The sequence below is a fragment of the Pteropus alecto genome, unplaced genomic scaffold (genome assembly GCF_000325575.1).
Source record: "Pteropus alecto unplaced genomic scaffold, ASM32557v1 scaffold164, whole genome shotgun sequence".
Classification (NCBI taxonomy): Eukaryota; Metazoa; Chordata; class Mammalia; order Chiroptera; family Pteropodidae; genus Pteropus; species Pteropus alecto.
The window spans coordinates 17198655-17225234 of record NW_006439568.1 but is presented as its reverse complement, the minus strand read 5'-3'; the positions used below and the strand labels follow the sequence as shown (position 1 = coordinate 17225234).

The window sequence follows — 26580 nt, the reverse complement described above, 5'->3', positions numbered from 1 at the left end:
CATATAGGAGCTGACTAGTGGTTATCAACAGGGAAATCTTCCCCTTTAAGATTTCTCCTCTTGGATGTAGACTGTTTCTTCTTATATCTATTGTTTGAGTATCTCTTATGCATATGTCTTCATTGTCAAACAGAAGAAAAATCAATAATTTGCATGACCATAGTGATATGGCAATTCAACTGAAATCAATTTAACAAATATTCTTTGATTGTTTATTCTAGATAATAAACTATGCTAGGTAGTACGGGGATGAAGAAAAAAAAGACATAATTATTGCTCTTAAGGAACTAGTAAGACCCAGATAAATGAGTAAATAGATTTATTTTGCTTTTGTAGTTTTTTAAAAATATCTACAAATAGGTATATTTTAAATAAATATTACTATGTCTTCTTTCTGGCTATCTGTTCATCTCTTATAATACAGGGGTTCTCCCCCATCCCCATGGCCAGAAATTTCAAATTCCATGTTTCTTAAGTAGTTAAATAATATCATAATATATTATTCACATAAAATGCTTGCCTTTACCAGACACATAAACCTTACCACCAGTACTATGACAAATATTGCAACAGAAATATGTGTAGTATGAGAAAGGTACAATTATGAAGGCATATAATTCTACCAAGTTTTAAATTATAGAGATATTAATATTTAAGCTGGATTTTGCAGTATAAATAGAATTTTCCAGACAAGGCGGGGGAGATATTGCTGGAAGCGGGGACATAATGATCAGTTTGTTTATTCTGAAACATACAGGCAGGAAAATGTTTGGCTTATTCAAGGAGGAACCAGGCACATGTGTTTTCAGGCTTTAGTGGGGAGGAAGACTGGGGGTAGCTTGAAATAAGGATCCACAAAGTTACCAAGGCTGAACTGTGAAGGGCCTTGAAACAAGGCCTGAAAAGTCTTCGGGAAAGAAAGCAACAGCTCTATATTACATTTCTAAAGTGCATTGTGATCAGCAGCAGGTTTTTCCCACTTCTCTCAAGTTAATTCTGAATGTTAAAGCACTTACGTTCTGAGACTGCAGAAAGATTCATTAAGTGTGTTAGGATTTTTTTTTTTTTCACTTGAAACACTTATTTAGGAAAAACCAAACAGTCTGCTGCTTGTTTCTTTCTGTTTTTAATTAAACCGAGTTTCACAGACCTTTCTGCTGGATGATCCTCATGGGATTGAACCTTTAGGGACTCATCGAAATCGATTGTAAATTCTAGAAACACCAGCATGTTTAGATATATCATACTTGTTAAAAGGCTCGTTTATTTAGTGCTACCCTTGAACACAATAATGTATACTGGAAAAGCTTGACTTTGAACTGAGAATGCAGTTTAATATTTTGACTAGTTCCAGTGTACAGAGTGATGCACTAGACCTTTGATAGAGGGTGGAACCAAGTCCAGGTAACAGTGGTGATCCAACCTGAGTGTAGACAAGCTTGAAAATATAGGATAGACCATGCGGAACAGGATCCAAGTATAACATTTAGATGGAATGACTATTTGAGGTTAATTTACAGAAGGAATTTGCATATGAAAGTGTTTTGCCTTAATAAAATTAATTTTTCATATGTATTGGGATTCAGAGACAAAAGTTTCCAGTCAGTGATTTACAGACTGAACCAGGCAACTGCTTGTGAGTAAGAGGGCCCACTGTGTGGACGGTGACATGCTGCCCATTAGACACTAAAGGGTTTAAACTGGCCAAAGAACCAGTTTAAACTCTTTTTCAAGTTAGGATATTGATCCATTCTTAAGATTTTTAAAAATATTCTTTAATTAAATTAATTAATTAAATTTTTTTCAGATGCTCTAAAAATCTGGAAAAAAAAGCTGGTCAAGACAAAAGATGGCTTGAACATGGGTGGCAGTGGTGGTGGTAGGAATAAAAAGGAGACCATGGCTTCAAGAGATATATTGAGCAGTAAAAGAAAAACAAAAAACAAAAAACAAAAAACCAAGATTCAGCAACTGTTGAATAAATAACTAGGAAAAATGATTCTGGAAGTCAAGAGAAAAGGTCAGATCCATAGAAAGAAATTTGTGTATTGTCTACTGGGAAATTCACCTTAGCAGAACTTCAAAGAATATTAACATAAAGGAAATGGGGAATGATGATAGATCAATGAAGAACAGAGAGGATTAGAAGAGCCCGGATGTTTCAGCATCCTGGAAGTCAAAGGAGATGCTGGATAAGTGGGCAGAGAGAGAGGAGTCTGACAGAAGGCTATGGAAGTCGATAGTTAAATATTGGCCATTTGACTGGCGATGAGAATATTGAAATGGAGTTCAGAAAGCAAAAGTGGGTGGTGAAAAAGAGAAATGGATATAGAGTAATATTTTGTGGAGTTTGTTAGTGAAGGGAAGAAATAAGAGAGAAATAGTCTGAATTCATAGCTGAGGCAAGGGAAGGTTGTATAGAATCAGGGACACAGAGAAGAACCAAGAAGAAGCAGAGATGAAAGACGTAGGCAACAGAGCAGCTTATGATTGCATCATGGTTCAAGAGAAAATAAGATCAAAGCAGAGGTGGAAAGATATCTTTGTAGTTCATATAAGAATAAAATGAAAATTTCTCTGAACATTATAATAATATCTGGTACAATTAATCTGAAGGAAGGAATCCTAAACTGTTTTAAGGTGATCTTTGTTTAGCGTGATAATTTATTTAACAATTACTCTAAGATCCATAAGCCATTATTTCTCTGGCTATGGTAAATACTTCCTGTTATTCGAACATGGGGGATATTTCTGAAGTGGATACTTATGCTAATTACAAATATAACCAAGTCTCTGTGATAAATGCTTTTAGACTAATTACTGACATGCTCAATTGAATATTAATACTTCCTATGAAATGGCTTTAATACAAGTAAAATGACAGCTGCACTGCAGTGAAAGGACACATAAAGCTTTGCATTAGCTTGTCTCCAAGGTTACCATCTGTGCTGATCTGAAGTTTTCATGTGTGGGCTTTCTCAGCCCTCTGCAAAGACTATATTTTCAGGCTAGGTATCAATAGGGTATAAAAACAACTAGAAAGGCACTTATGTTGTTTGATCTACATCCATGCTCGTCTTAATCGTTCCATTGTTCTAGAGACCGAGGTCTGTTAGAAATTTTGTGAAGATTGCCAAAATGGCTAGAATAACATGATTGTTTGATCCTACCACATTGCATATCCAAACAAAAAGAGGTTACTTTACATATTTTACTATTAAACCGTTTTCTGGATAAAATTGAGAAGCAAAACAGTTTTGAAAATGGATTGACTTCTACTCGAAGTTTCCATAATTAATATTCCATAATTAATATGCAAGTATCAAATAAATATAAAAATCAGTGTAAAATGTAATGACATTTTAGAAGTGTGGGACCTATAAATATAACCAAAAATTAATATTTTTATAGTTTCAAAGGAAAAGAGACCCTGCTTTTAGTTCAGTATCCTATAGAAATTTACATTCCTTGATTTCAGACATTCTTTTTGTTTTCAGCAAACATATATTGAATACATCTCTGTCCTAGGCACTGTGTTTCCTAGGTGATATTGAGACTAGCTGTCTGTCCTCAAGGAACTGACAATCTAGAGGGAAATACAGACCAGCATCGAAGAATTAAACCACTGTTGTCATGGATTAAGAGAACATGGAGAGCTTCACCTAATGAGGATTAGGACAGTTTGGAAGAAACATTATTTATGTTGAGTAAGCTAGAAGTTAACCAAGCAGAGTGGAAAATGAAAGAGATGCATGTAACATGTAATGGGACTAGCACGCAAATGGCCTATAAGCTAAAGAGACACAGATTCATTCGGAAAAATGCAAGTCAATTTAGCTAAAATGTAGTGTGTAGGGATTTGGGGAAGGGTGGTACAGGCCTCAGAGAGGAAGATGGAAAGGAAAGCAGGTGTCAGATCACCTCCAGTCTTGTAAATTATCTCAAGGAATTAGAGCTTTACTATGAGGGCAAAATAGAGAAATTAAAGGTATTGTGACAGACGTTTATTATCATCAGTGTGTCCTGCTCCTCCATCATCAACATCTCCATTATCATTTTTTAAATTCTTACTGCATGGCAGGCAATGAGCTTTCTTCATGCATTAATTTTTTAAATTCTCACTGTGATCGTGTAAGTACTATTAACATTCCTATTTTAAAAATAAAGAAACAAGCAAGAGATCATAAGTTACCAAGAAGCATAGCCAGAAATCATGATCGTCTGACACTATCATCCCTGCCTCTTGTATTCTACAGCTCTAATGTTGAAAACAACTACATTCCAGTCATTTTGGACTGGAGTTTGAACATGAAAGACCACTCAGCCCATAGTGTGCCTGTAGGTGAATGTTGTGGATGGAAGCTGAACTAGAAATGGGGGCTAGTGATGATCATTATTATTATTCAGTGGACAGAGGTAGTGGGGTTGGAGAAAAGTGGACATCTCAGAGGCGGAGTCAACCAGGCTTAGTGACAAATATTTTTGGATTAGAAAATTATTACACTTTAGAAAGTGTATTTGTAAAATTTACTTGGTTTATTAGTATTCTAAGAAGCAATAATGTTAGAACGGTTAAGCTTATGTATTGCTGATAGGACTGTAAATCGGTACAACTTCTAGTAAAAGCAGCTTACCAGTATCTTTTGGAACAAAAATCTGGATAGTTTTGACCTGGAAATTTTATTCACAAATATACATCTATATTGTATCATATATACAAGGATATACAGTGCACATTGTATGTAATTGCAAAATATCAGATGCAAGCTAAATTTCCTTCAGTATGAAACAAGCTAATAAATTAGGGTGAATCTATTCAACGAAATGCTTTACAACCCTTAAAGACAATGAGGCATCTATATGTGTATCGATAGGGAAATATTACATACAGACATGTGATTATGTATATATGAAAAAGCAAGTTGCAGAAGAAATTTTATACGATAGGCTACCATTTTGTGAAAACCAGGTAGATAGATAGATAGATAGATAGATAGATAGATAGATAGATAGATAGATGATAGATAGATAGATAGATAGAGTTTGATATAGATAGAAATCCATAGAATAGCTCTTTAAGGATAAAGATACTGGTAAGAATCATCATTGCCTTGTGAGGGGGAACTAACTGGATGGCTAGTGACAGAGGGCAGAAAAGGGAGAGAAATTTATCCTTCACTATACATCTTTTTGCTTTTGCTTTGTATGCATACATTTCTTATTTTAAAAATTAATAAGATGATGTAAATTATAAATATTCAAAGCAGAACCTACTCCTCTTTTAAAATCTTATATCTAGAGAAGTATATAAGAGAGTAACAGAAAAGGCAGATTTTTAGTTTGGTTTCCTTGTTTATTTAAGGATTTATCTATCTATGCAATTGAAGTTTTCACAAGAAAAATGAAATATTTCCCTATGATCGACTTATAGTCTGCCAAAGTTCTGGATGTCATGAAATTTATAATACAAGTATGAGAATATAAAAATTAAAAAGTAATGTTTGAATTGTTATTTTTCAGTCATTCAAATCCTATTGTTGCTAAGGTATTGCATTTTGTTTATTAGTTTATTAACACCTGGAGAGTACTTGGTACTTATCTAGATGCTCTGGAGTTTGAACACGAAAGACATTTTCTGATCTTTGCAGTTTATTTAAGCAATTAAAAATAATGTACATGAAAATATGTACACATTTTAATGCTCAATATATTTGAATTGCTAACTTATATACAGGTTTGTGGAGAAAAAGGGGAGATCAGAGAAACCTGAAACTATGAGGCACATTCACAGAATCTGAAGGCCATGTATTGTTTTTTGAAGAATTTGGATACATGCAGTTAGAGGGATAAGAAAACAGCAGGCCACAGAGAAGAATCAAATCCTTGTTATATATAGTTAGGGCTCAGGCATTGTGAGCAAGCAAGCAAGCTCAACCAGAGTAGGGAATCTAGCTGGGAAATATCATCGATATCAGTTTATAGGGGAACCAGAAAGCACGAAGAGGCTTTTGATTCGATGTGATAATAGAAAGGAAGGCATTATTGAAAACTCAAATATTCTGATATTTCCTTGATAACTCATTTTGCCAATGTTTATTTTGAATCTTTAGTATAAAAATATTCTTTACATACCTAATGATTCTTCACTTTATGCCTAGTATCTCTTATAACGCCCTTAGGGGAATTAGAGGATATGGGTACCTCGTCACCTGTACAATGTATCGTTTAAACAAAATCCAGTGGACCATTGGTCTCAACCAGTTTGAAATTATGCTGTAATGTTTAGTGTCCCCTTTGGCTCCAAGCTCTTCTTTCTCTAGGCAAAGCAATAAGATTTACTCCACACACTCAGTAGTCCTTAAGGTCAATCATTTTCATTCTTCTCCCAAGTAATAAATTTTATAGGTTTACTGTCTTAAGTATGCAATACATAAAACATACATTTATTATATGGTAAGTTACTTCAACTTATAATCATGGAATCTTAACATTTTAAAAATACAAAGTCATTTGTGTATTCATGGGACTAGGTTATGAAGATACCTTTGCTTTAGTAGAATCACTTTACAGAAGTTCTATATGTAACTAAATGGCAAAGTAATGACAACTAAATGAACATATTAATATATAGTATTCCTTTGGCTGAATTTGAAGCCCAAAATCTTATGAATAAAATGATTAAAAGAATTATTTTGGTAAAGTATAATCCGAGTAATCTATTGTTGTGTTCAAGAGTTGTTCATTTTTATAATAAGTATATCAAATGAAGAGTCTTGTATTAAATTCACATACTACTTTTCTTAACATTGTGCTAAAAGAGTGACCTAAAGAGAACAATTGTGCCTATGTTTATAAATTTAAAATCCTGGCTGGGCATTCAGGGAAAGTCAGGTCACTCCATATATTTTGAAAAGTTTCCCCTAATACATACTTAAGTATGGAAACTGAGACTGATATTGGGGCTTGTACAAATATTGTGAATTATCAAAATGAACATAAAATTTAAACTTGCCTGAAGATCCTAAAAATGTCTTTTTTTTCTGGAAAGGTGGCATCGATAAGCAATGAATCATTTAAATGTCATTTTAAAGGATTACGAACCCACTACCAAGGCTTTTGAAAAACATTACATCATAGAAATGTAAACATAACAGACTTTTTTGTGTTATTCAACTCAGTAAACTTTATTGCATGCCTAGTGTGTGTGTGTGTGTGTGTGTGTGTGTATTCTTGAAGAAGCAAATTAGTTATAAGATGCAAATAAAATAAAAAGATGATATAATACCAAAATGAATGTCAGAGTGAGTATCGTAATTATTATGAATGGTTACTGTGAATTTTTTGTGTTCAAATATTTTATTCTTATAAACATCTAGGTTTAAAATAAGAATAAATGCAAGTCTAATATTTATTTTATTTTACAAATCCACATATAATATAAGATTATTGAAATTCAAGTTGTTCATTATTGCAGGTAAAGGACATTGAGAAAAGATTTCACTTTTTAACAATATTGCCAGCACCTTAGGAAGTTTTCCTGAACTTAAAGGGACTAAAAAATGATACCTTCTCAAAGAAAAATGGAACCGGAAAGATTTCAACAGGCAAGGAAAACTTAATTCGAGACTATTGCAATAGGGGAGAGAGACTGAATTTATCTCTGCTGAAACTAAGGTGGGAGTGAGCCAGAGGAAGGTTCTGGAGGATGTTAGGGGGAGGTTGGTCAGTGTGAGTGGGCCATCTGTGTTTGCTAATTAATTAGCACTTATGGAAGTTAGGCTTCTGTCCTCCCACAGGGACTGGACTGTAGGGTTCTAGCTATCTCCTTTGATGGTTACATTTCACAGGGTTGGCTTCCAGGTTCTTGAGAAAGACATTCCTGGATTATAAAACTGGCAGGCTGCTGGAAGAAGATTTACATGTCAAAGGGGCAGAGAAAGAATTTACATGTTCAAGCTTTCTAAAGTAAATAGACTAAGAAAATGGAGGTCAGGGGTCCAGAGTCACAAAGAAGTCTGTCTAAAGTTTAGTCAAAATGAAGGGAATGATAAGAGGCTTTCTTGATCAACTCTTCACTTATATTAAGTCGTACTATCTTCATTGACAATATTTGACCATTTTTGACCTACAACAGTTTCATATGGATTAATCTAAGATCCTGGCATCAGATTTCTTTGCATATTATTTCCACATTCTGCAGAAGTAAACAAATCTGGAATTGTAGTGTTTAATTATATACTTTCTCACTCTAAAATGGACTTGAAGAGAGTTTTAGGTGTATTTTCATAAATATATTGTGCATGCGTGTGTTTATCAAAAACATTAAAAATTAATATCTAGTCAATTCGTGTGGTTCTCATGCCTCTTTCCTATATTAGTTTTCCAGGTGTTGAAACCTGACACATTTATCCTTTGGGTACTCATAGGGCAACATTTTTCTCTTGGCAAATATTCCACTAAAATGTAATAGCTTATTTCACAGGCCTGTTTTTCACTTGTTTATTTGTTATTTTCTTTAATAATGTCCCTCAATGCAAGCTCTTGGCAAAACCCCAGAGTATCGTTCAGTAAAATTAATTTGGTTAGATATTAAAATAATGACATTTAGATACACAGCTCTCTAAAGATAAAATTAATTAAGAATCAGGTAATACAGATTTTTGAGAGTTTGAAGTTACCAGTTTGGGAGCAGAATTTGGGGTTTCCATGTCATTAATAGATGGAAGTCCTGATGCTTTAACAATTAACCAAAGATGGACTTGGAAGCCTCATGTAAGATGACAATGAAGGATATGGATCTTGTAGCTGCTTACTCTCTAGCTGTCAAGGTCTGTTGAAATTGGAATCCATTAGACATGTGGTTTCTTCTCTGTTCCCCTATAACTATTCATGTGTCCTCGTACATACACAGCAATTTTCAGAGTGCATTTTATTTTGTTTCATTTTTTACCTGATGGGATCTATGTTACACAGTGAATTCTTTATGTGCAAAGACTATATTTTATTAATCTTTGTGTCCTTAGTATTCAGAGCCTGGTAAATAGTAAGACACAAAGAGTATTTTGTTTGCTCTATGAATAATTTAAGAAAACTGATAAGTCATATTTAAAATTATATATCAAATATGTAAAATTACCAACACACAATGAACTGGTTTCAACTCCCCTCTGCCCCATGTTTGCCACTTTGCTGCAGTATGTACAGAATCATAAAATATTGAGGGTAAAATTCACCAAGTCTCAAACAAGATGGCAGACAATGCTAGTTTTCTTCTAATACACACTTTGACCCCCTTTCTTTCTCATAGACACCTTACTTTGTTGTTGTCCATAAGGCTGCCTAGAATAATGGCTGCATTTTTCCAGTCTCCATTAGAATAAGGGTGGTCAAGTGACTAAGCTCTGACTACTGAAATGCAAGTGGAAATGTCATGTGTAAATTTTAGGAGGCATCCTTCTTTCCCTCTTTCTTCTTTCTGCTGGCTGGAACACAAACACGCATGCTGGAGCTCAGCAGCCACTTGGAACATGAAAGGGAACTACATGTTGAGACCGGTAGAATGACAAGAAGGGATTCTCCTTTACTGGTGTCCATGGATTGCCATATCCACCTTCTGCTTCTTGAGACTTGAGATTTGTTTATATGATAGAGAAATAAACTCTTTTCTAAGCCTTGTTGATTTTAGGTTTTTGTTTTTGTTTTGGAACTTGCAGCCAAACCTAATGGTAGTGGTTGGGGGCACATCTTCTTTAGAAAACCTTCTCAAGTTCTTAAGCCTGGGCCGGAAGCCCCCCTTCTGTGTTCCTGTGTACTCTGTGTAAACCTTTATGTGAACACTTACCATATTTCATCACATCATCTTTTCTATATAAAAATATCTCGAAGGCAGGAACAATGTCTTATTCATGTGTCATTCATTTTTATTACTGAGCTATACCTAGGATAGTGCACATAGTACATGCTCAGTAAATGTTTAATTAAACTGTACTGAATTAATAACCTGAACTCATTAATTAAAGCGTCTAACACAGTACCATGGAATTAATTGTACCCTAAGAAAAATTTGGTTCAAGATTATACAACACTGTACACAGTAGATATTCAACAAATAGCATGTGGAAATGTTTGTTATGTACATGCACACTGCTTACCTCCCACGTATTACTCAATATGAATCCTTATTCGCTCACATAAGTAGTGAACAATTTTTTGTTAGACCTTCGGACAAAACGTTTTTGCCAAAGAAGTCCTTTTTCAGTATCTACTATGAGCTAATCATGATCTTTATTCTGACCCTTTTATCACAAGCATATAAAGCTCATTTAAACAGCATAACTGATTGACCATATGGAAAAAAAAGTGTGGTGCTTTTGAAAACATGTTTTGTTCTTTTCTTGAATGAACAAGGAATTCTGTATTTTAGAGAGTAACATTTTTCTTAACCTTTCAGTTGATTTGAAAGCTAAAGCATTCAGCTCATCATAGGGTTGGTTTTATTTTACCTTCAATTTATGTCATGTCTTATATTTTAAGAAAACAATTTATATTTTCTTTTAGGTGTCTTTTACCATGATAACACTGTTTACCTGGATGAAATAAATCTGTGAAAAGTCATAAAGACCAGGTACTATAGATATCACTTTCTTTTTCTTTATAGGTCTTCTCGAACTGTGAATGCCTAGGTGGTTTGTGCATCATTCCGGCAGCAAAGCTGAAATACCCAGTTATCTTGTCTACTCGACCGACTCTCCCTGTTCTGAAATCAAGAGAAGACTGCTTCCCAACACTCCTGCCTACATCGCTGCAATGTCTGTATCTAATTTATCATGGTGAGTGAATTACTTTTTAACCTTAAATGCAAATACATGTCCATCACGAAACACTATTTTATAGTTCGTACTGTCAGAACTGGAGCAGGGAAAGAACTTTAAAAATCTGGTTAACAGAGATTATTGGTTTTATGTTAGGTTGCTATGTGAAAGCAACCTGGAGTTCAAGGTTGATGATTTCAGTGTTGTGGTATCCAAGAAGTCTGGAAAGGGCTCAGGACTCGCATCCAGTGCCTTTCCTTCCAACACACCCTGGGGAGAGAGGAGTAGGAATAAAATAGCCTTTTAATGTTCCTGTCTACTATGCTATTCCCAGATATAAGACTGATAAGCTGTAAGGGTGGCTCTGAGGGCGGGATAGATATTGCCTCATCAGTATTTTTCTTCAAACTTCCTGTTTCAGCAGAGCTACTCAAACTGGATAGAAATCAAATATGGAAGATAAAATTCTCTTATAGGTTCTTATCTCTAAAAAGGGCATTCTGAGTAATCTTTGACTTACAGTTTATGTTGAAAAGTTGGCGGTGTTTTTTTTTTTTTAAAGCATGAAGATATTTTTTCTAGAACGTAATCAACATTGTTCTATGGTAATCAAGAGCAGCAATGAATTTGAAGCCATTTTATTGAACTTTGGATTTTTAATATATAAAAAGTTGAATAAGTGATATTATACAAAAATGAATATAAGAGAAACCTAGTAATCTTTTCCATTTTTGTAAGAGCCCATCTCATTCTTGTCTTCAATATGTACTGGAAATATAGATAGCATTAGATTAAAGAATAGTTTCTGCAACTTAGCTCCATGAATTTATTTTTAGTTAAGTAAGCAACTTCTTAAGGGCGAAGAGTAGGATTATTTGTTTAGATTTAGAGTAGTATTTCTGCAGGACTTAATTTTTATGAATTTCCTAGAATATGTGCTTGGATCTCTACTGGGTGCTAAAGATCTCAGTTTGAAAAAAATTAAGCTAAAAGATACTCTGTTGAACTAAATTATGAATTATTACCACACAATATATATTTATATTATTATTAAAATAAAAGACTAAACAATTTTTGTAGAACTTATGTATTCCTTCAAAACCCTGGGAGATATTAAGGACATATTTCTTTAAAGGAATTAGACTCCTGGCAAACGTATGCGAGGTAAATCCTCAAAAAGCCACCTGCTTGCCAAAGAAGGAAAAGACAGAGAAGGGGGAAGGGGAGGGGACAGGGAGAGAGGAGGAGTGGTGTGGGAGAGAAGATGAAGAAGGAGAAAGAGGAGGAGAGGGAGATTAAAACACAGATACATTGCCATAGCTCAGCATAGGGTGTGGTGCAGCCTGGTTCACAGAGACTGACTCTGGAGCCTATCCGTGGTGCAAGCCTTTATGTGATAAATGACTTGATTAAGGGCCAACCAGAACACAGAACTGCACCAAAGGAAAGGTTGTATAGTATAGCTCCAGCCCAATTGCCTAGCACAGCCTACGATTTAGTAGATATTCTATAAATTCACGCTGTGTAAATGAATGAAAAAATGCAAAGCTGGTAATTTAATGGTAACTCAATGTTTTCATTCTAGAAGAAATTTAAATTGTGGAGGTGTCTTATAGAATCTACATATATGAAATTTGTTAGAATTCTTTCCATGTCAGAGTTTCAAATTTTACAGAAATAATCCTTGGAAATGTTCACTTATCAGTACCCTTAATTCTGGTGACAACGAATGTCCCACGTTAGATTTCCATACAGGGGACTCTGGTTTGTTTTACAAGTGTCACGCTGTCATCCAACGGTGTGTGTTTGGCATCTCCATTCTCCCTCTTAGCATCTGAGCTCCCATGAGCTGACAAGGACGCGTAGGAAGGAAATCTATGCCAAACAAACCACTGATTTCGTGCACTTACACACAGTTTAGAAATTGTTAACCTTTTTTCACATTAACCTTTGTAATTCTTCTGTATTTCCTAACGTTTCTAATCTATATGTTGGGAAACATTTCCCTGTACACATCCGAATAGAGATGTATGGTAACTCAGTCGCTCTCTGGGAATTCCTCACAGAGCTACATAAATTTAATGACATTATTATAGTTCAGGGTTTGGCTCCCTGTTTTGAAATCCAGAAACTAAGGTATGAAAATACTAACATTGTAAAATAAACTGGGTTGACAGAATATTAATGTGAAATGAGATACGTAACTTTTAAGTTTACCGGGTGCTCGCTTTGGTCTGACCAGTGTAGTCTCTACCTGCAGTAGAAAACGGCAAGTGGGAAATTTGGCTGAAGCTGCATAATCGTATCAAGGATAGTTACAGGCTTCCCGTACTCAAAGGAATCGAGATAGAATGCACCAGGCGGGCTGTGTCTATCAGTGAGGATGTATGTGCCAGACATTCCATCTGGTTCTTAGGGCAGCTTCTTCATGGCTGGGAGTCAGAGTCCCACTGCTAGTGTTTGTGTGCATGATTCCTCTGAGCTCCACCTCTGCCAGACTTCCCTCTGCTAGGCTTTCTCATTAATGTTGGCTCTGAGCATATAGTCAAAACCTACTTCATCTGTGACCAGTTTGGTCTGCCTACCATACCGTTCTACATATCTGACCATGTCCATGCGTTGATTTTAATATTTAACTCTAAGGCCTAATGGACAAATTGATGCTTGATTGTGATTCCCATATCAACCTAGGAATTTAGAAATATATAGTCAAGATACTTACATTCATATTTATAGTTACCCAAGCAATACTCCCAGGTTTTAAATCTCCAGTAGAAGAAGTTATCTTTTTACATATTAAAAAAAAAGCTTTCTTGCTTTAGTAGTTATGTGTATGAACCTTGAAAAAATATGAAATAATTGGATCTTTCATGCAGAATTTCAAAAAGAAATACAATCTAGGAAACTTCCAAGTTTCTAGGAAACTATGTAGTGTCAGCCGGGTAAGGAGAGTGGTGAGAATTGATTACAAGAGTCACACGGTGACATACAACAGATATTTCATGAATCTTTCTGTTTACCAAATAATCACCAGAGGGAGACAATGATTGAGTTGATGCTGGATGAGATAGAGACAAAAGGATGCGCAGAATCAGTTGCAGACATCCATGAACAGGTGACAGGTTCCAGGCTGCGATCTAAGGGAAAGAATCGTTGCTGGTGGCAACAGGACACATGAAGTATAAACAGGAGACATGAAGAGGCACAGGCAGTTGAAAAAGGGGGAAATGGTGTGATGCCAAGGGATGCTCGAAAGGACTTTCAGTTCTTCCTTCCCTGATAATCATGGTTAATCCTTCCTTAAAAAAATACTTTTATAAGATGTATGTCTTATATATTTATATATCTTATACATCCACAAGATGTATATCCTATAAAATAAATAAATGTTATACATAAAATATATATATACAATTTTTACAACGTGCAAGCTAAGTAAATATTATTAAGAGTGAATATATATGTAAACATTTTAAAACTTACAATTTTTACAATGTGCAAGCTAAGTAAATATTATTAAGAGTGAACATTTCCTTGGCATTTACCACATACCAGGCACTTTTTTAAACACTAGCAGAATCTAACACATGTGTCCCTTACAATCTAGCCTTGTGAGGACTGTAGTATTATTATTCGCATTTCCTCAAGTGGAAAAGTGAGGCATAGAAAGTTAAATGACTGGCTTGATGTGACACAGCCACTATGTAGGAAATGAATGCAGGCAGCCAGTTGGTGCTCCTGAGCACTAAACTGCGGTGTGAAACAAAACTCTCCTTCTTAAAACAGTCTCCTTGTTCTGTGCATGTGGCTTCAAGACAAGTGCCCTATTCCCATTTCCCGCTAAGCTCCCTTAATTTCCTTCAGTATAGACATCCTGGCCCTCTCTCGGAAGGAAGTGAGAGTCTGGTCCTGGGAACACTATCAGGCATCGGGGTAGTTTCAAGAGTGAGGTGTGTGACCTAAATCATACCATTCATAGAAAACCACCATTATAAATGCTGAGTTATAGTATTCTCTACATATGCTCACATATTTTTTTTGTAAAAATGGACTCAAACCATGCATGGGATTCTGCCATATTCTGTTTTCACTGAACGATTTTTAAGGCCTTGTCTGTATTTGATGGATATAGAGTGACATCATCACGTGTAAGGACTGGGTGACTTTGTCTAGCGGTAGCGTTATTTATTTCACCCATCTGGATTGGACCAGCACGTGTTTTCTAATTTTATTTTTTACTATTCTAAATACTTCTGTTTGGAGGAAAATTATTTAAATGTTGCTGGGTCACAGGGTTCTGTGCCAGTCAGGGGACCGGCCAGGCCCCATCTTACTGCAGCTCCCTGGGCTGTCGACATCAAGTCTGCAGAGATAATAAGTATTTCTAAGAAAGGATCTCATCACCTCATCTCCTTTTTTTTTTAGAAAAGAATCCATCCTCTATGTTAATTTTTTCATCAGATTTAGTCCCTCATAAACATTGAAAATGTGCTGATAATTGTCAAAGAAACATTTACTTATAGTTGACTAATAGAATTTTATCAGACGTCAACAAAATAATCTATCATGCGTACCCATAGATTGGAAAATAACGAAGTGTAAATTGTATAAATTAATTGTTGTATTGACTAAATTTAGAAGTGATAAGTGGTCTTTATCGAATATGCTTATAGTATAAAATGCTATTTTGAATGTTGGTGAGTTTAATAATGCTCTACTAGGAGATGAAAACTAATTTGAATTATCTTCCTTATCCAAAAGTAATATTGTGTTAGAGTTCCAGAATTAAGATGCAAAATTAGAAGTATAGATACTTTCTTTTGTCAGGTTACTTACATTATTTATAATGTTTTTTATCTAAGTTCTTTAATGAATAAATGAAGAAGTGAATCATTCCTTATCATTCCTCAGCACCTGCATTTAGGAGGAAAAAAAATCTGACGAGAGAGAAGCAACCTATTTATTCTAAGCGGGGGCGGAGGAATCAGAATCTTTCCTCAAAAGTTGCCTTAGCCACTATTCTGCAAACAACTTATGCTATTTACACTGTTACATGGTGGGCTCTCAGGGACAGTGTTTGCAGCAGCAGAGGAAGCGGAGACTGGAATTGTCTCTGTTTTTGAAGGGATCAGAACTCACAAAGGGGAAAATGTAGATAAAATAGAGATTGCAAGAGAAGTTTTTACCTCGAGTTTTACAGTAGAAGGTAAAAATCAGAATTGTCAATAGCCTATTATTAGAGAAGTGGAAAAAAAGGAAAAGATGAGATGTAAATATAAATCTAATGTTTCTAGCTGAAAAGAAAAATAAAGATGAGACCTTCTGAGTGACAGGAAAAGCTTAGTTGGCAAGATATTGTATTTCTCAGCATGGTAAGTGCATGCTAAATGAATAACTAGTAAATTTAGGTACTGGGAATAGAGAGTGGGTTTGAGATCCTAAAACTTAAGATGCCTCATGTAAGTGGGGCTGTGCAGCTTGTAAAGGTGAATATAGCATCCATCCAGAGCATAGAAGAAGAGCAAATTGATTTTAGAGAACAAATAAGGAGCAAATAACCTACAAGAGGCAGAGAGGAGAGAATAATATAGCCAATGAATACTCAAGATAAATAAAAATGTGTCCCCAAAATTGCATAATACTTTAAGACATAGTTTGGTTATTTGGATGCAAGTCAATTTACTGAATTCTGAAAAATTCCAGTATGTATTTCTGTTCATAATATGCCTTTTCAAATAGAAATCATTTCATTATTTTGATCTGGGCTTGACACTTGAAGTAAACACATATTTTTAGACTCCTGACCATTTTTGTCTTTGAGCTCTGTGCCTTTAGAAGTAGCTTTTTAAAAATTAAATATTTGTAGGAAACTTCCTGGATGTTTTTCTCCATATATCTACATCAAATTCTTTCTTCTTATAGAGTCCAATAATTAGTAAGACAGATTTTTTAAAAAATTTTTGTTCTTAAACACTAGTGCTAGTTAGACATGAATCACATTTTGTAGGAAATTGTTTGATAAGTTTTGGTCTGCTTAGAGGAGTTTGCTTTCTTATGAAGTTAATGAGTCGGAGGTTGCAGGTTTGTTCCCACAGGGACCAATTAGTTTCACTCACTTTCATAGTCGAAGCCTACACCTGTAACCTTGGCCATTCCTTCGTCTCAATCTTGTCATTGGTTATAAGTCATTAGAAACAGTTGATTGATCATCACCAATTCACAATCAGTATTGGGGAAAAACAAACACTCAAATCAAGTGTTTTCATCATCCAGGTCTATAAATATGCTTTGATATATGTCTTTTCATCATTCACAGAGGGATTATAATTTACTCTCTTGTGAAAGAACTACAGTGAGTGATCATGTCAATGTTTTCTTAGACTTTCGAAGCTTTAACATAAAACTGGGCAGTCCATTCCAAACTTAAGGTTAGAGTTACTGGACATCAGCATTTTTGGGACTTGAATATTTAAGATAAAGACCGGTGAGTGGTCTATGAAATAATCTTAGTATTAAAATAGTTATGTAGACTAAGGTATGTTATTTTCAGTATGATCAAAATTAAAATGACTGAAATCTTAAACATATTTTGCCATTGGTGTATAAAATTTTCAATCATTGTGTTATCCTGGTATATATTCCCCGTCATCTTCTTGTGTTTGTTTGTTTATTGGATTTTATTCATTTGTTTATTTTGTATTTGTTTTTAAGATTGTGAAGAGAATTCACCTTGATTTTAAAACTATTTCTGTTTAATCGAGAAGACATAAAACACTTTTCACCTCAATTGGATAGTCACTAAAAGAGTTAGATTCATTAATTTATACTCGGCTTTATGTTTCTTTTTAAAGAATAGGTTTGTTGTTATGATTTTTAATAGGAATTTAAAAATAATTCCTCTGAAGTTAGAGAGATGAACTAATGTAGTTAAGTTGTATGTATATAAGTCGAAGGTATTTTCTTACATTTATATTCATCCATCTTTTCATTTAACAAAGATTTTTGAGTACCTGCAATGTACAGTTTTCAATGCTGTGGACAGGATGATGAATGAAACAGAATTTCCTGTTCTCATTAAGCTTATATATATTTTAGTGCTGAAGACAGATATAAACAGATAAACAAATATTTTTATATTATTAGATAGTGATATGTATTTTGAAGAATAATCAAACAGTAAAAAGAGTGATGGGAGTGAGGAATTGGTCAAGAAAAGCCTTTTGGACAAGGTATCGTTTAAGTGGAGAGGGAAGGAGCTTAACAAATCTTACAGGAAATCTCTTTCAGGCAGAGAAACGAGAAGGACAAAGGGCCTGAGACTGAAATGTGCCTGGTGAGTTTGAGGAACCATCAAGGAAGCTGGTTTGGTGGAAGTAGTCAATAGAGGAGAGAGTCCCAGGAACTGAACTTGAAGAGGTAGCAGAGAGCCATGTAGGTCATGAGACAGACTGGATTATATTTTAAATGCGATGGGAAACTTTGCCCTCACTTATTAGATTGTAGACAAAAGTTCATATAAAATATAAATGTAGTAAGACTCAGTAAGTATTGAGAGCAGAACTTTGATTTAATTTCTGTTTCAAAAGGACCTCTCCATGTTCTTCAAATTTTATGAAAACCATTTATATTCTTAGTATAAACACTCAGCATATATAATTAATAAGATATAATAATGAAAGAAAAAAGGTTAATGAAAAACCATTTTAAAAATATAGCTTGTCTCATTAGCATTCATTTGAAAAGATTCAACCAATCTGATACATCTGAATAATTAAGACAATATAAAAGAGAGTTCTTCTATAGAAATATTCTATTTTGCATTAAGGAGTTTTACAGTATATGATTGAAATGCTATTATAAATTGTGGAAATTTAGATTATCAGTTATCCAACTTAGTTTTACGTTTATTTTTAAATCTCTCCCCTCACCCCTTTTCATAAACTTCAAGGCTATTTTCATTATATAAACACAAAGGTGCATTAAGCAATGAAGTATCTACCTTATACCGGTTATTTAATGTGTGTGGTTTTGTGAGGAACCAAATGTAACACAGCATCCATCCAAGTGCTAACATGTGTTTCAGAGAGAACATTGGCTTAAAATTACTAGGAGTCTTTTCTCAGAAAAAGAAATTCACTTTTATTCTAAGGTTATGCCTTTTCTATACTTTTGTTGGTAAATGTGGTTTCTTCTATGGTACTGGTTATAGGTAGAAGTTAGATTATTTTTCCTTTTCTATGTCTTTACTTGACAAAATAAAAGTTGGAAATAAAATATTGATCCCACTCTTCCTCCAACGTGTGTGTGTGTGTGTGTGTGTGTGTGTGTGTGTGTGTTTTAATTTAATTGGATCATGAAACCAAAATATCTAGAACTTCTGGTATACTGGGAATTATTTCAAACCTTCATTTGTCACTGTGGGGCTGTAGATTCAGTGTATTAAGAAAGCTCGAAATGACTTTATTGCCTAGAATGGGGTAAACTGGTCTTGCAAGCATATAATATCCAAACTGTTAGACCTATGCAAGCCACTGCCCACATAAGGAGGCATGGCTAATCTATCCTTTTTCCTGGATGTACCTTTACCACTTGATGTCTAGGAAGTATCTCTGTAGGGTTACATTTACATCTTTCCTGCTATTTATTTTTAGTCATATTTAACAATGATTTATTTTTCTTCTCTTTTTAATTTCTTTATCAGGTAGTGTTAATGTTTTCCTACTGGTATTCAGCAAATTCATCTTTTATTATGGACAGAATAATTTACACAGTTCATTGCTCAATGCTACTTAACTTGTTAATGCTACTCCCAATTAATAAGAAATATCTATATATAATAATAACTAGGCTTTGAGCCTTTGAATGCATTTTGATTCTGCAGAATTTGGAAAGGTAAGTGTTCTTATGTTCCCATTTACAGAGGTCATATAAACGGTATCTGATGAGTTGAAACTATTAATTAAAGACAGCAGTTGAACTCAAATGAAAAATGTCCTTTGATCTAGGTCTGCATAGATAAAATGGTGCATGATTTCACAACTTCAGTGCTAAATGTTCAAAGCAGCCCAGTAACGAACGGCAGCAGAGACAGAATAACCTCCACTGGCAGATGACCGGGTGCCCCAGGTCTCCCTATTTCAGTAGAGAGCTTGTGGTAGAAAGCTGAGGTTCTGAGAGACATCCATCATCTTTTCCAGCTGATAAATTTCATGAAAGAGGGATATATTGTTCCCGATGGTTTTTAAGCTTTATGCACACGAGCTTCATAGACTCCTGCTATAACTGAAAATTGGTTTTACTCTAACATTTGACAAAAAAATTAGATTAGGTTAACTACTCTTTGGTTTTAGATTAGTGATACAGAGTCCTTTCATGAATATGACAGGAAAAAAAATGAAATTCAAACTAATTGATGTTGGTGGGTGCATTTTCATTTAGACATTTCCCTGAGGTTTTTATAGTATTGGAAAATTGCATTCAGATACAGAATTTGCATAGAATGAGGCTCATTGAAATTTTGATGATATGTTTCAATCCATAATAATTCTTTTTAGTGTTTTTATGGAAAACTACCTAGATATTAGAGATAACTGTAAAGATGATGATATGAAAAGATTTAAAAAGCACCTATTAATTCAGTTGCCTGGTGAAAACATTCATTATAGTTATTACTTCTGGGTTCTCATGAACTGAATATGAGAAAGTAATTTTTCTGGAATTGATGATTTACTTGATAGCCTTCCATATTTGTTCCTAGTTCAGATTTTAAGTGTTTAGAGAATTAAACAGACCTATAAAATGCTTATTCTATTTGGCAAATTATAAATATGATCGATTGAAGCCAAGCATGAAGCCGTAGCTGTTACCAGAACACATATGATGAGCTATATGAAACTGCAGCTTCCCAGTTAGAATGTATCTGGAGAGCCGAGTACTAAGACAGGGATGAGGTCATCCTGAGCATTGTTGGCACCTGATACTTAACAGGTGCTTTGCACTCACAAATGGCTGAACCTTCAACAGAGCACTTAGTCTCAGTCCCTGCCAAGCACTGTAACGGAGGTGAAGTGATTTGACTGCCATCAGGTTATTCTATGTTTAATATATGCAGACATTTATTACCGGGCACAGAAGAGTTTTGTGGATATATTTTCAGCTCTTAATTAGAGCTCTGGCTCATTTGAGCCAAGATGAACATTTTCCTGATATTTAAGAAAATAAAACAACTCTGTTCCCATTCAGTGTTCTTGAATTTTAACCTGTGCACTTTGGAGAAATTTCCTCAGATCCATGTTCTGCCATCTCCTGACCTTTCTAACTGTCTCTTAGCCTTTTCTCATCATCATAAATTATTGGCTAACACTGACAGGTCATTTTCCTAAAATCATGGAGTATCTTCTGAGAGGAAGCTATGAAGTCATATTGGGTATTGGTCGCAAAGTAGGAGTTCATGGACAAGGGCCAGTTGGTAACAAAGCATCTTGTTATAAAATGAGAGAAAATGAAGATGATTTTGATAATTTTTTTTCTTTATTCTGAAATGATATTATATGTGATTATTTGATAATACGGTGGTCTTCCTTTTATGAAATGAAGGTGATAATACGATAATTGCGTCCCTAATTGAGAAAAGCAGACGTGTTTAGCCCAAAAGTAGGCCTCCTATTCTAATTTTCACATGTATGATTCTATAAATTTAAGAGTCTGAGAACTACTGATCTAGTTCAGCTAATTACTGAAACCATGAATCGCACCAACAAAAACGATAACAAGTGGTAATCCAGCCTTTCTTCAAAACCCTCCTTCTGACTTCTCAGCCTCATGAGCTGCCCATTATGATTATAGGCTCTTCTGATTATTACAAGTTTTCTCTACACTGGATCTAAGGCTACTACTGTAACCACTACTTTTTAATTTTACCTAGAGCCACGTATGCTATGTCTAATATAACATTTTCCCAAATGTCTTCTAAAAAACTCTAATTCTGCGTATATGTTAACACATATCACAAGGAGGTAGGGAACCACAGTCAGATGATTTTGTAAACAAACATTTAAACAGAAGATTATTTAATTTTAGTACTTCACAAATTCTTTGTCGGGTCAATTCACTTTACAAATATTTATTGACCAGTCATATTGTACATGGCAGGCGGTGTTCTATATGCTAATCTATGCTGGAAATATTTCTGAGGAACATACAATAATCTGGGTTTCCCAAATTTAGACCGTAGAATCTGCTTTCCTGTAGTTGATATTATTTGAGATAGAACTAAAATCATTAGATAAAAGCTCTCTTCTTTCCTTCCTTTCCCTTTCTTTAAAGTTTCTCAAACTAAACATATTGATTCCTTTAACCTGTACTCAGTTACGTGATTTCTAGAACTTCCGCTCTGTTCTGGACGTGTCTTACTTTGTCTTTGCTTCTGTTGGAAACATGGTAATAACTGAACACAAACACCAGGTTTGGGCTGACCTAGCTCAGTATGGGACTGCTGTCTTTTTCAATATTCCTGTAAGTACAACTAGAGCTCATTTTTGTTTAGTTTGGCCCTGTTTTTGCCAGTTTTATCATGTGGTTATCAATTATGAGCTAGAGTCTATAATAAGCACATATCTGTATCAAATATCATCTTGTTAGAGCTGGCACATCAACCTGTCACATTAAGACCTGGTTTGGAAATTCATTCATTGGACTTTCAAGGAAAGCCACCCACTCTATCTGAAGTCGGGGCAGGTTATTGTAGGAATAAATCTGAAATAATCAGGACAGGGATCTCAGCCACACACTCAAGCTTATTGTACTGCAGAAACAGCAGCACAGGAAAGTGACAGGGGAACACTGGGACAGCTGTACCATTGGGCTGCACAGAGCTAAGAATGTGGTTCAGGAGCTGAAGGCCAATTAGGATGCAGTGATGGCTTACTGACTGTCATCTGGGTGCCCCCAGGAGCAAAAGTTTATTGATCTTTCTTCTACTTTTTTGTCATTAATCTGACTCGCTGATGCCTGACTTTGTGACCTTCCGATCCTACACCTGCTTCCACTAAGTTGCACCATTAATTTCAAGCTCAAGTGTTGGCCCATTCAGTACACCACTGTCTTATGCAATAGCTTTCTCTCAAACAATTCTCCCACTGCAGCAGTTCTGATCTGCGGTACGGTTTATACAACAGCTTTGATTTGGGGGTATAACTATGTTTGAGCCTATTAGGATAAATTAGCCATAAGTAAGACCACAACAAACTAAGTAGGTTAGTATAGAATAGCGAGTGGTTCTTAAAAATATGATTTCTTAGCTAGCAGAATCAGCGTCACCAGGGAACCTAGAGACTCTGCCCCAACCCTAATGAATCAGGAATTCTGGGGGGTTGGATCCAGCAATCCGTAGTTTATCAAGCCCTTCAGGTGGTTCTGATGCACGTTCAAGTTTAAGAACAGATGATTTAAAATTGTCTCTCTGGAGTTTAGATTTATGGTATGACTGTCAAAAATAATGATATTGGTTATGATTAATATGCAGAAGATCTCTCTAATAATATTTAACACTTTCAACTGTTTTTAAAATTGTTTTTTGATAGGAAGGGAACATTGTAAGCATATAAGATCATGCTTCTTTTTCTGTTAGCTGTGGCATCCAATTGATCAATTTTTTTTTTTTTTTTGTACCAAGTTAAAAATAGTTCTTTAATGTTTAAAACATTTAAGAGGAATATGTGCTGCTCTGGGCCATTCCTGCCCATTCTGGTTTTCATGGTAGTAAAAAAATACCACGGTATACACACACACACACACACACACACACACACACACACACACACCCCTATATATATCAGCTTTATTAAAATTAAATTCATGTCATAACATTCACTTATTTAAAATTTACAATATAATAACGTAGTATAATCCCAGTTGTGCAACTATCACCATAATGAACATAGCATTTTCACCATCTCTCCAAAGCCTCCATACCGTTAGCAGCCATTCTCCATTCCCTTCCTTACCTAACTCCCCCTTGGCCATAGGCAACCACTAATCTACTTTCTGTCTTCTATGGATTTGCCTATTCTAGACACTTCAGAGAAATGGTATATAATACATGGTCTTTTGTCACTGCCTGCTTTCACTTAGCATGATAATTTCAAGGTTAATCCATGTTGTAGCTTGCATCAGTACTTTGTTCTTTAAATTATTGCAAATCATTCCAAATAATATTCCATTGAATAGATATACTATATTCATATTTTTATATATAAATAGCTAGACATTTTATTTATCCATTCATCAGTTGATAGACATTTATTATCACATTTCGGCTAGTATAAATACTGCTGCTATGAACACTCATGTACAAGTTTTTATGTGGACATTATTTTTATTTGTCTTAGGTGTACAATTAGGATTGGAATTGCTAGGTCATATGGTAACTCTGATTTTAATTTCTTGAGAAACTGCCAGGTTATTTTACAGTGGCTACATTATTTTATATTCCTACCAGCAATGAATGAGTATTCCAAATTCTCTATATTCTTCTCAGCACTTATTATTATCTGTCTTCTGAATAGAGCTATCTTAGTGGGTATGAGTAATATCTGATTGTGGTTTTGATTTGAACTTCCCTAATGATTAATGACGTTGATGTTAGGCAACTTTTTATATGCTTATTGGCATGTCTTTGGAGAAATGCTATTCATATCCTTTGCCCATATTTTTTAAGTAATGTTTGTATTTTTCAATTATAGTTGATATACAGTATTACATTAGTTTCAGGTGTACCATATAGTGATCAGACATTTATATAATTTACGAAGTGATCACCCTGATAAATCTAGTACTCATATGACACCATATGTAGTTATTACAATATTATTGACTATATTCCATGCTATATTTTATATCCCATGACTAATTTGTAACTACTCTTTTGTACTTTTTAATCTCTTCCCCTTTTCAACCACCCGTCCCAACCCTGTTCCCATCTGGCAACCATCAAAATGTTCTCTGTATCTATGAGTTTGTTTCTGTTTTGTTTGTTTATTTATTTTGTTCCTTATATTCCACGTGTAAGTGAAATCATATGGTAAATAATACTGCAATGAATATGGATACACCGTGTCCCTTCAAAATAGTGTTTTGGGTTTTTTTTTTGGACGAATACTCAGGAGTGGGATTATTTGGTTCTTCTTTGTCTCTCGTTATAGCCTTTGTTTTAAAGTCTTATTTGTCTGGTATAATATTGCTACCCCAGCTTTTTTGTTTTTTCTTTTCCATTTTTATAAAATATTTTTTTCCATTTCTTTATTTTCAGTCTGTCTGTCTTTCGATCTGAAGCGAGTCTCTCATAGACAGCATATGTAAAGGTCTTGTTTTCTTGTCCCTGCAGACATCCTATGTCTTTTCATTGGGGCATTTAATCTATTTATATTTAAAATAATTGTCGATAGATATGTAGTTATTGCCATTTTATTGTTCACATTTTTAATGTTTTTTCTTCCTTTTTCCTTCTTAAAGAAATCCCTTTAACATTTCTTGTAATACTGGTTTGGTGGCAATGAGCTCCTTTAGCTTTTTCTTATCTGGCAAGCTCTTTCTCTTTCCTTCAATTCTAAATGATAGCACTGATGGGTGGAGTCAGCTTGGTTGTATGTAGGTCCTTGCTTTTCATCACTGAATATTTTTCATACCAGTCCCTTCTGGCCTGTAAAGTTTCTGTTGCGAAATTGGCTGACAGTCTTATGGGTGCTCTCTGTAGGCAACTAACTGCTTTTCTCTTGTAATTTTTAAGATTCTCTCTTTCTCTCTAACCTTTGGCATTTTAATTATGATGCGTCATGGTGTGGGCCTCTTTGGGTTCATCTTGTTTGGGACTCTCTAGGCTGTATGTCTCGTTCCTTCTCCAGGTTAGGAGAGTTTTCAGTTATTATTTCTTCAAATAGGTTTTCAATCCCTTGCTCTCCTTCTTATGTACCATGCAAATTTTTGTACACTTGATATTGTCTCAGAGGCCCCTTAAACTATCCTCATTTTTTAAAATTATTTTTTCTTTTTGTTGTTCTGATTGGGTGTATTCGGCTACCTTGTCTTCCAAACTGCTGATTCAGTCTTCTGCTTTGTCCAATCTACTGTTGAATCCTTTCAGTGTATTCTTCATTTCAGTTATTGTATTCCTCATTTCTGTCTGGTTCTTTTTCATGGTTTCTATGTCCTTTTTAATGTTTATTATCTCTCTGTCGAGGTTCTCATTGTGCTCATTTATTCTTCCCATAAGTTCATTGAGCATCCTTTAACCGTTATTCTGAACTCTGTCTCTGATAGGTTGCTTGCCTCCATTTCATTTAGCTTATTTTCTGGAGTTTTCTCCTATTGTTTCATTTGTGGCATGTTTCTTTGTTTTCTCATTTTATTAGCCTCTCTCTCTTTGTTTCTATGTGTTAGGAATATTTGTTTCATCTCTCAGCCTTGGCCAATTGGCCTTATGTGGAAGGTGTCTTGTGTAGCCCAGTGGTGCATTCTCTCTGATCCCCTGTGCTAGGAACTCTTGATGTAATCTTTGTGTGGCTTCTGTCATCTTCTGTTGTAGCTAAGAATTTATTGGTGTCAGCCCATCGGTGGATGGGATTAATGCTCGGGCTGACTAACTGGGGATTGGCTATGCCCACAGGGTATGAGTTACTGTGTGGGGGATGATCCCACCAAGTATGATTTACCCTAGCAGTCTCGTTTACTTGTTGAGACCACCCTTTGTGTGTACCCCTTATGGAACTAGTCA

At 34.9% G+C, this 26580-nt stretch overlaps 1 protein-coding gene across 2 annotated transcripts in view; it reads left to right on the top strand.

Moving 5' to 3' along the window:
- Positions 1-10657: 10657 nt before the first annotated feature.
- The window catches only part of OXR1 (oxidation resistance 1), a 304617-nt gene continuing 288694 nt past the window's right edge, over positions 10658-26580 (top strand). For both annotated transcript variants that reach the window (XM_015593002.2, XM_025050061.1), the window contains exon 1: positions 10658-10829. In XM_015593002.2, coding sequence (XP_015448488.1) covers positions 10675-10829 — 155 coding nt within the window. In that variant the 5' untranslated portion in view covers positions 10658-10674. The remainder of the gene's footprint in view (positions 10830-26580) is intronic.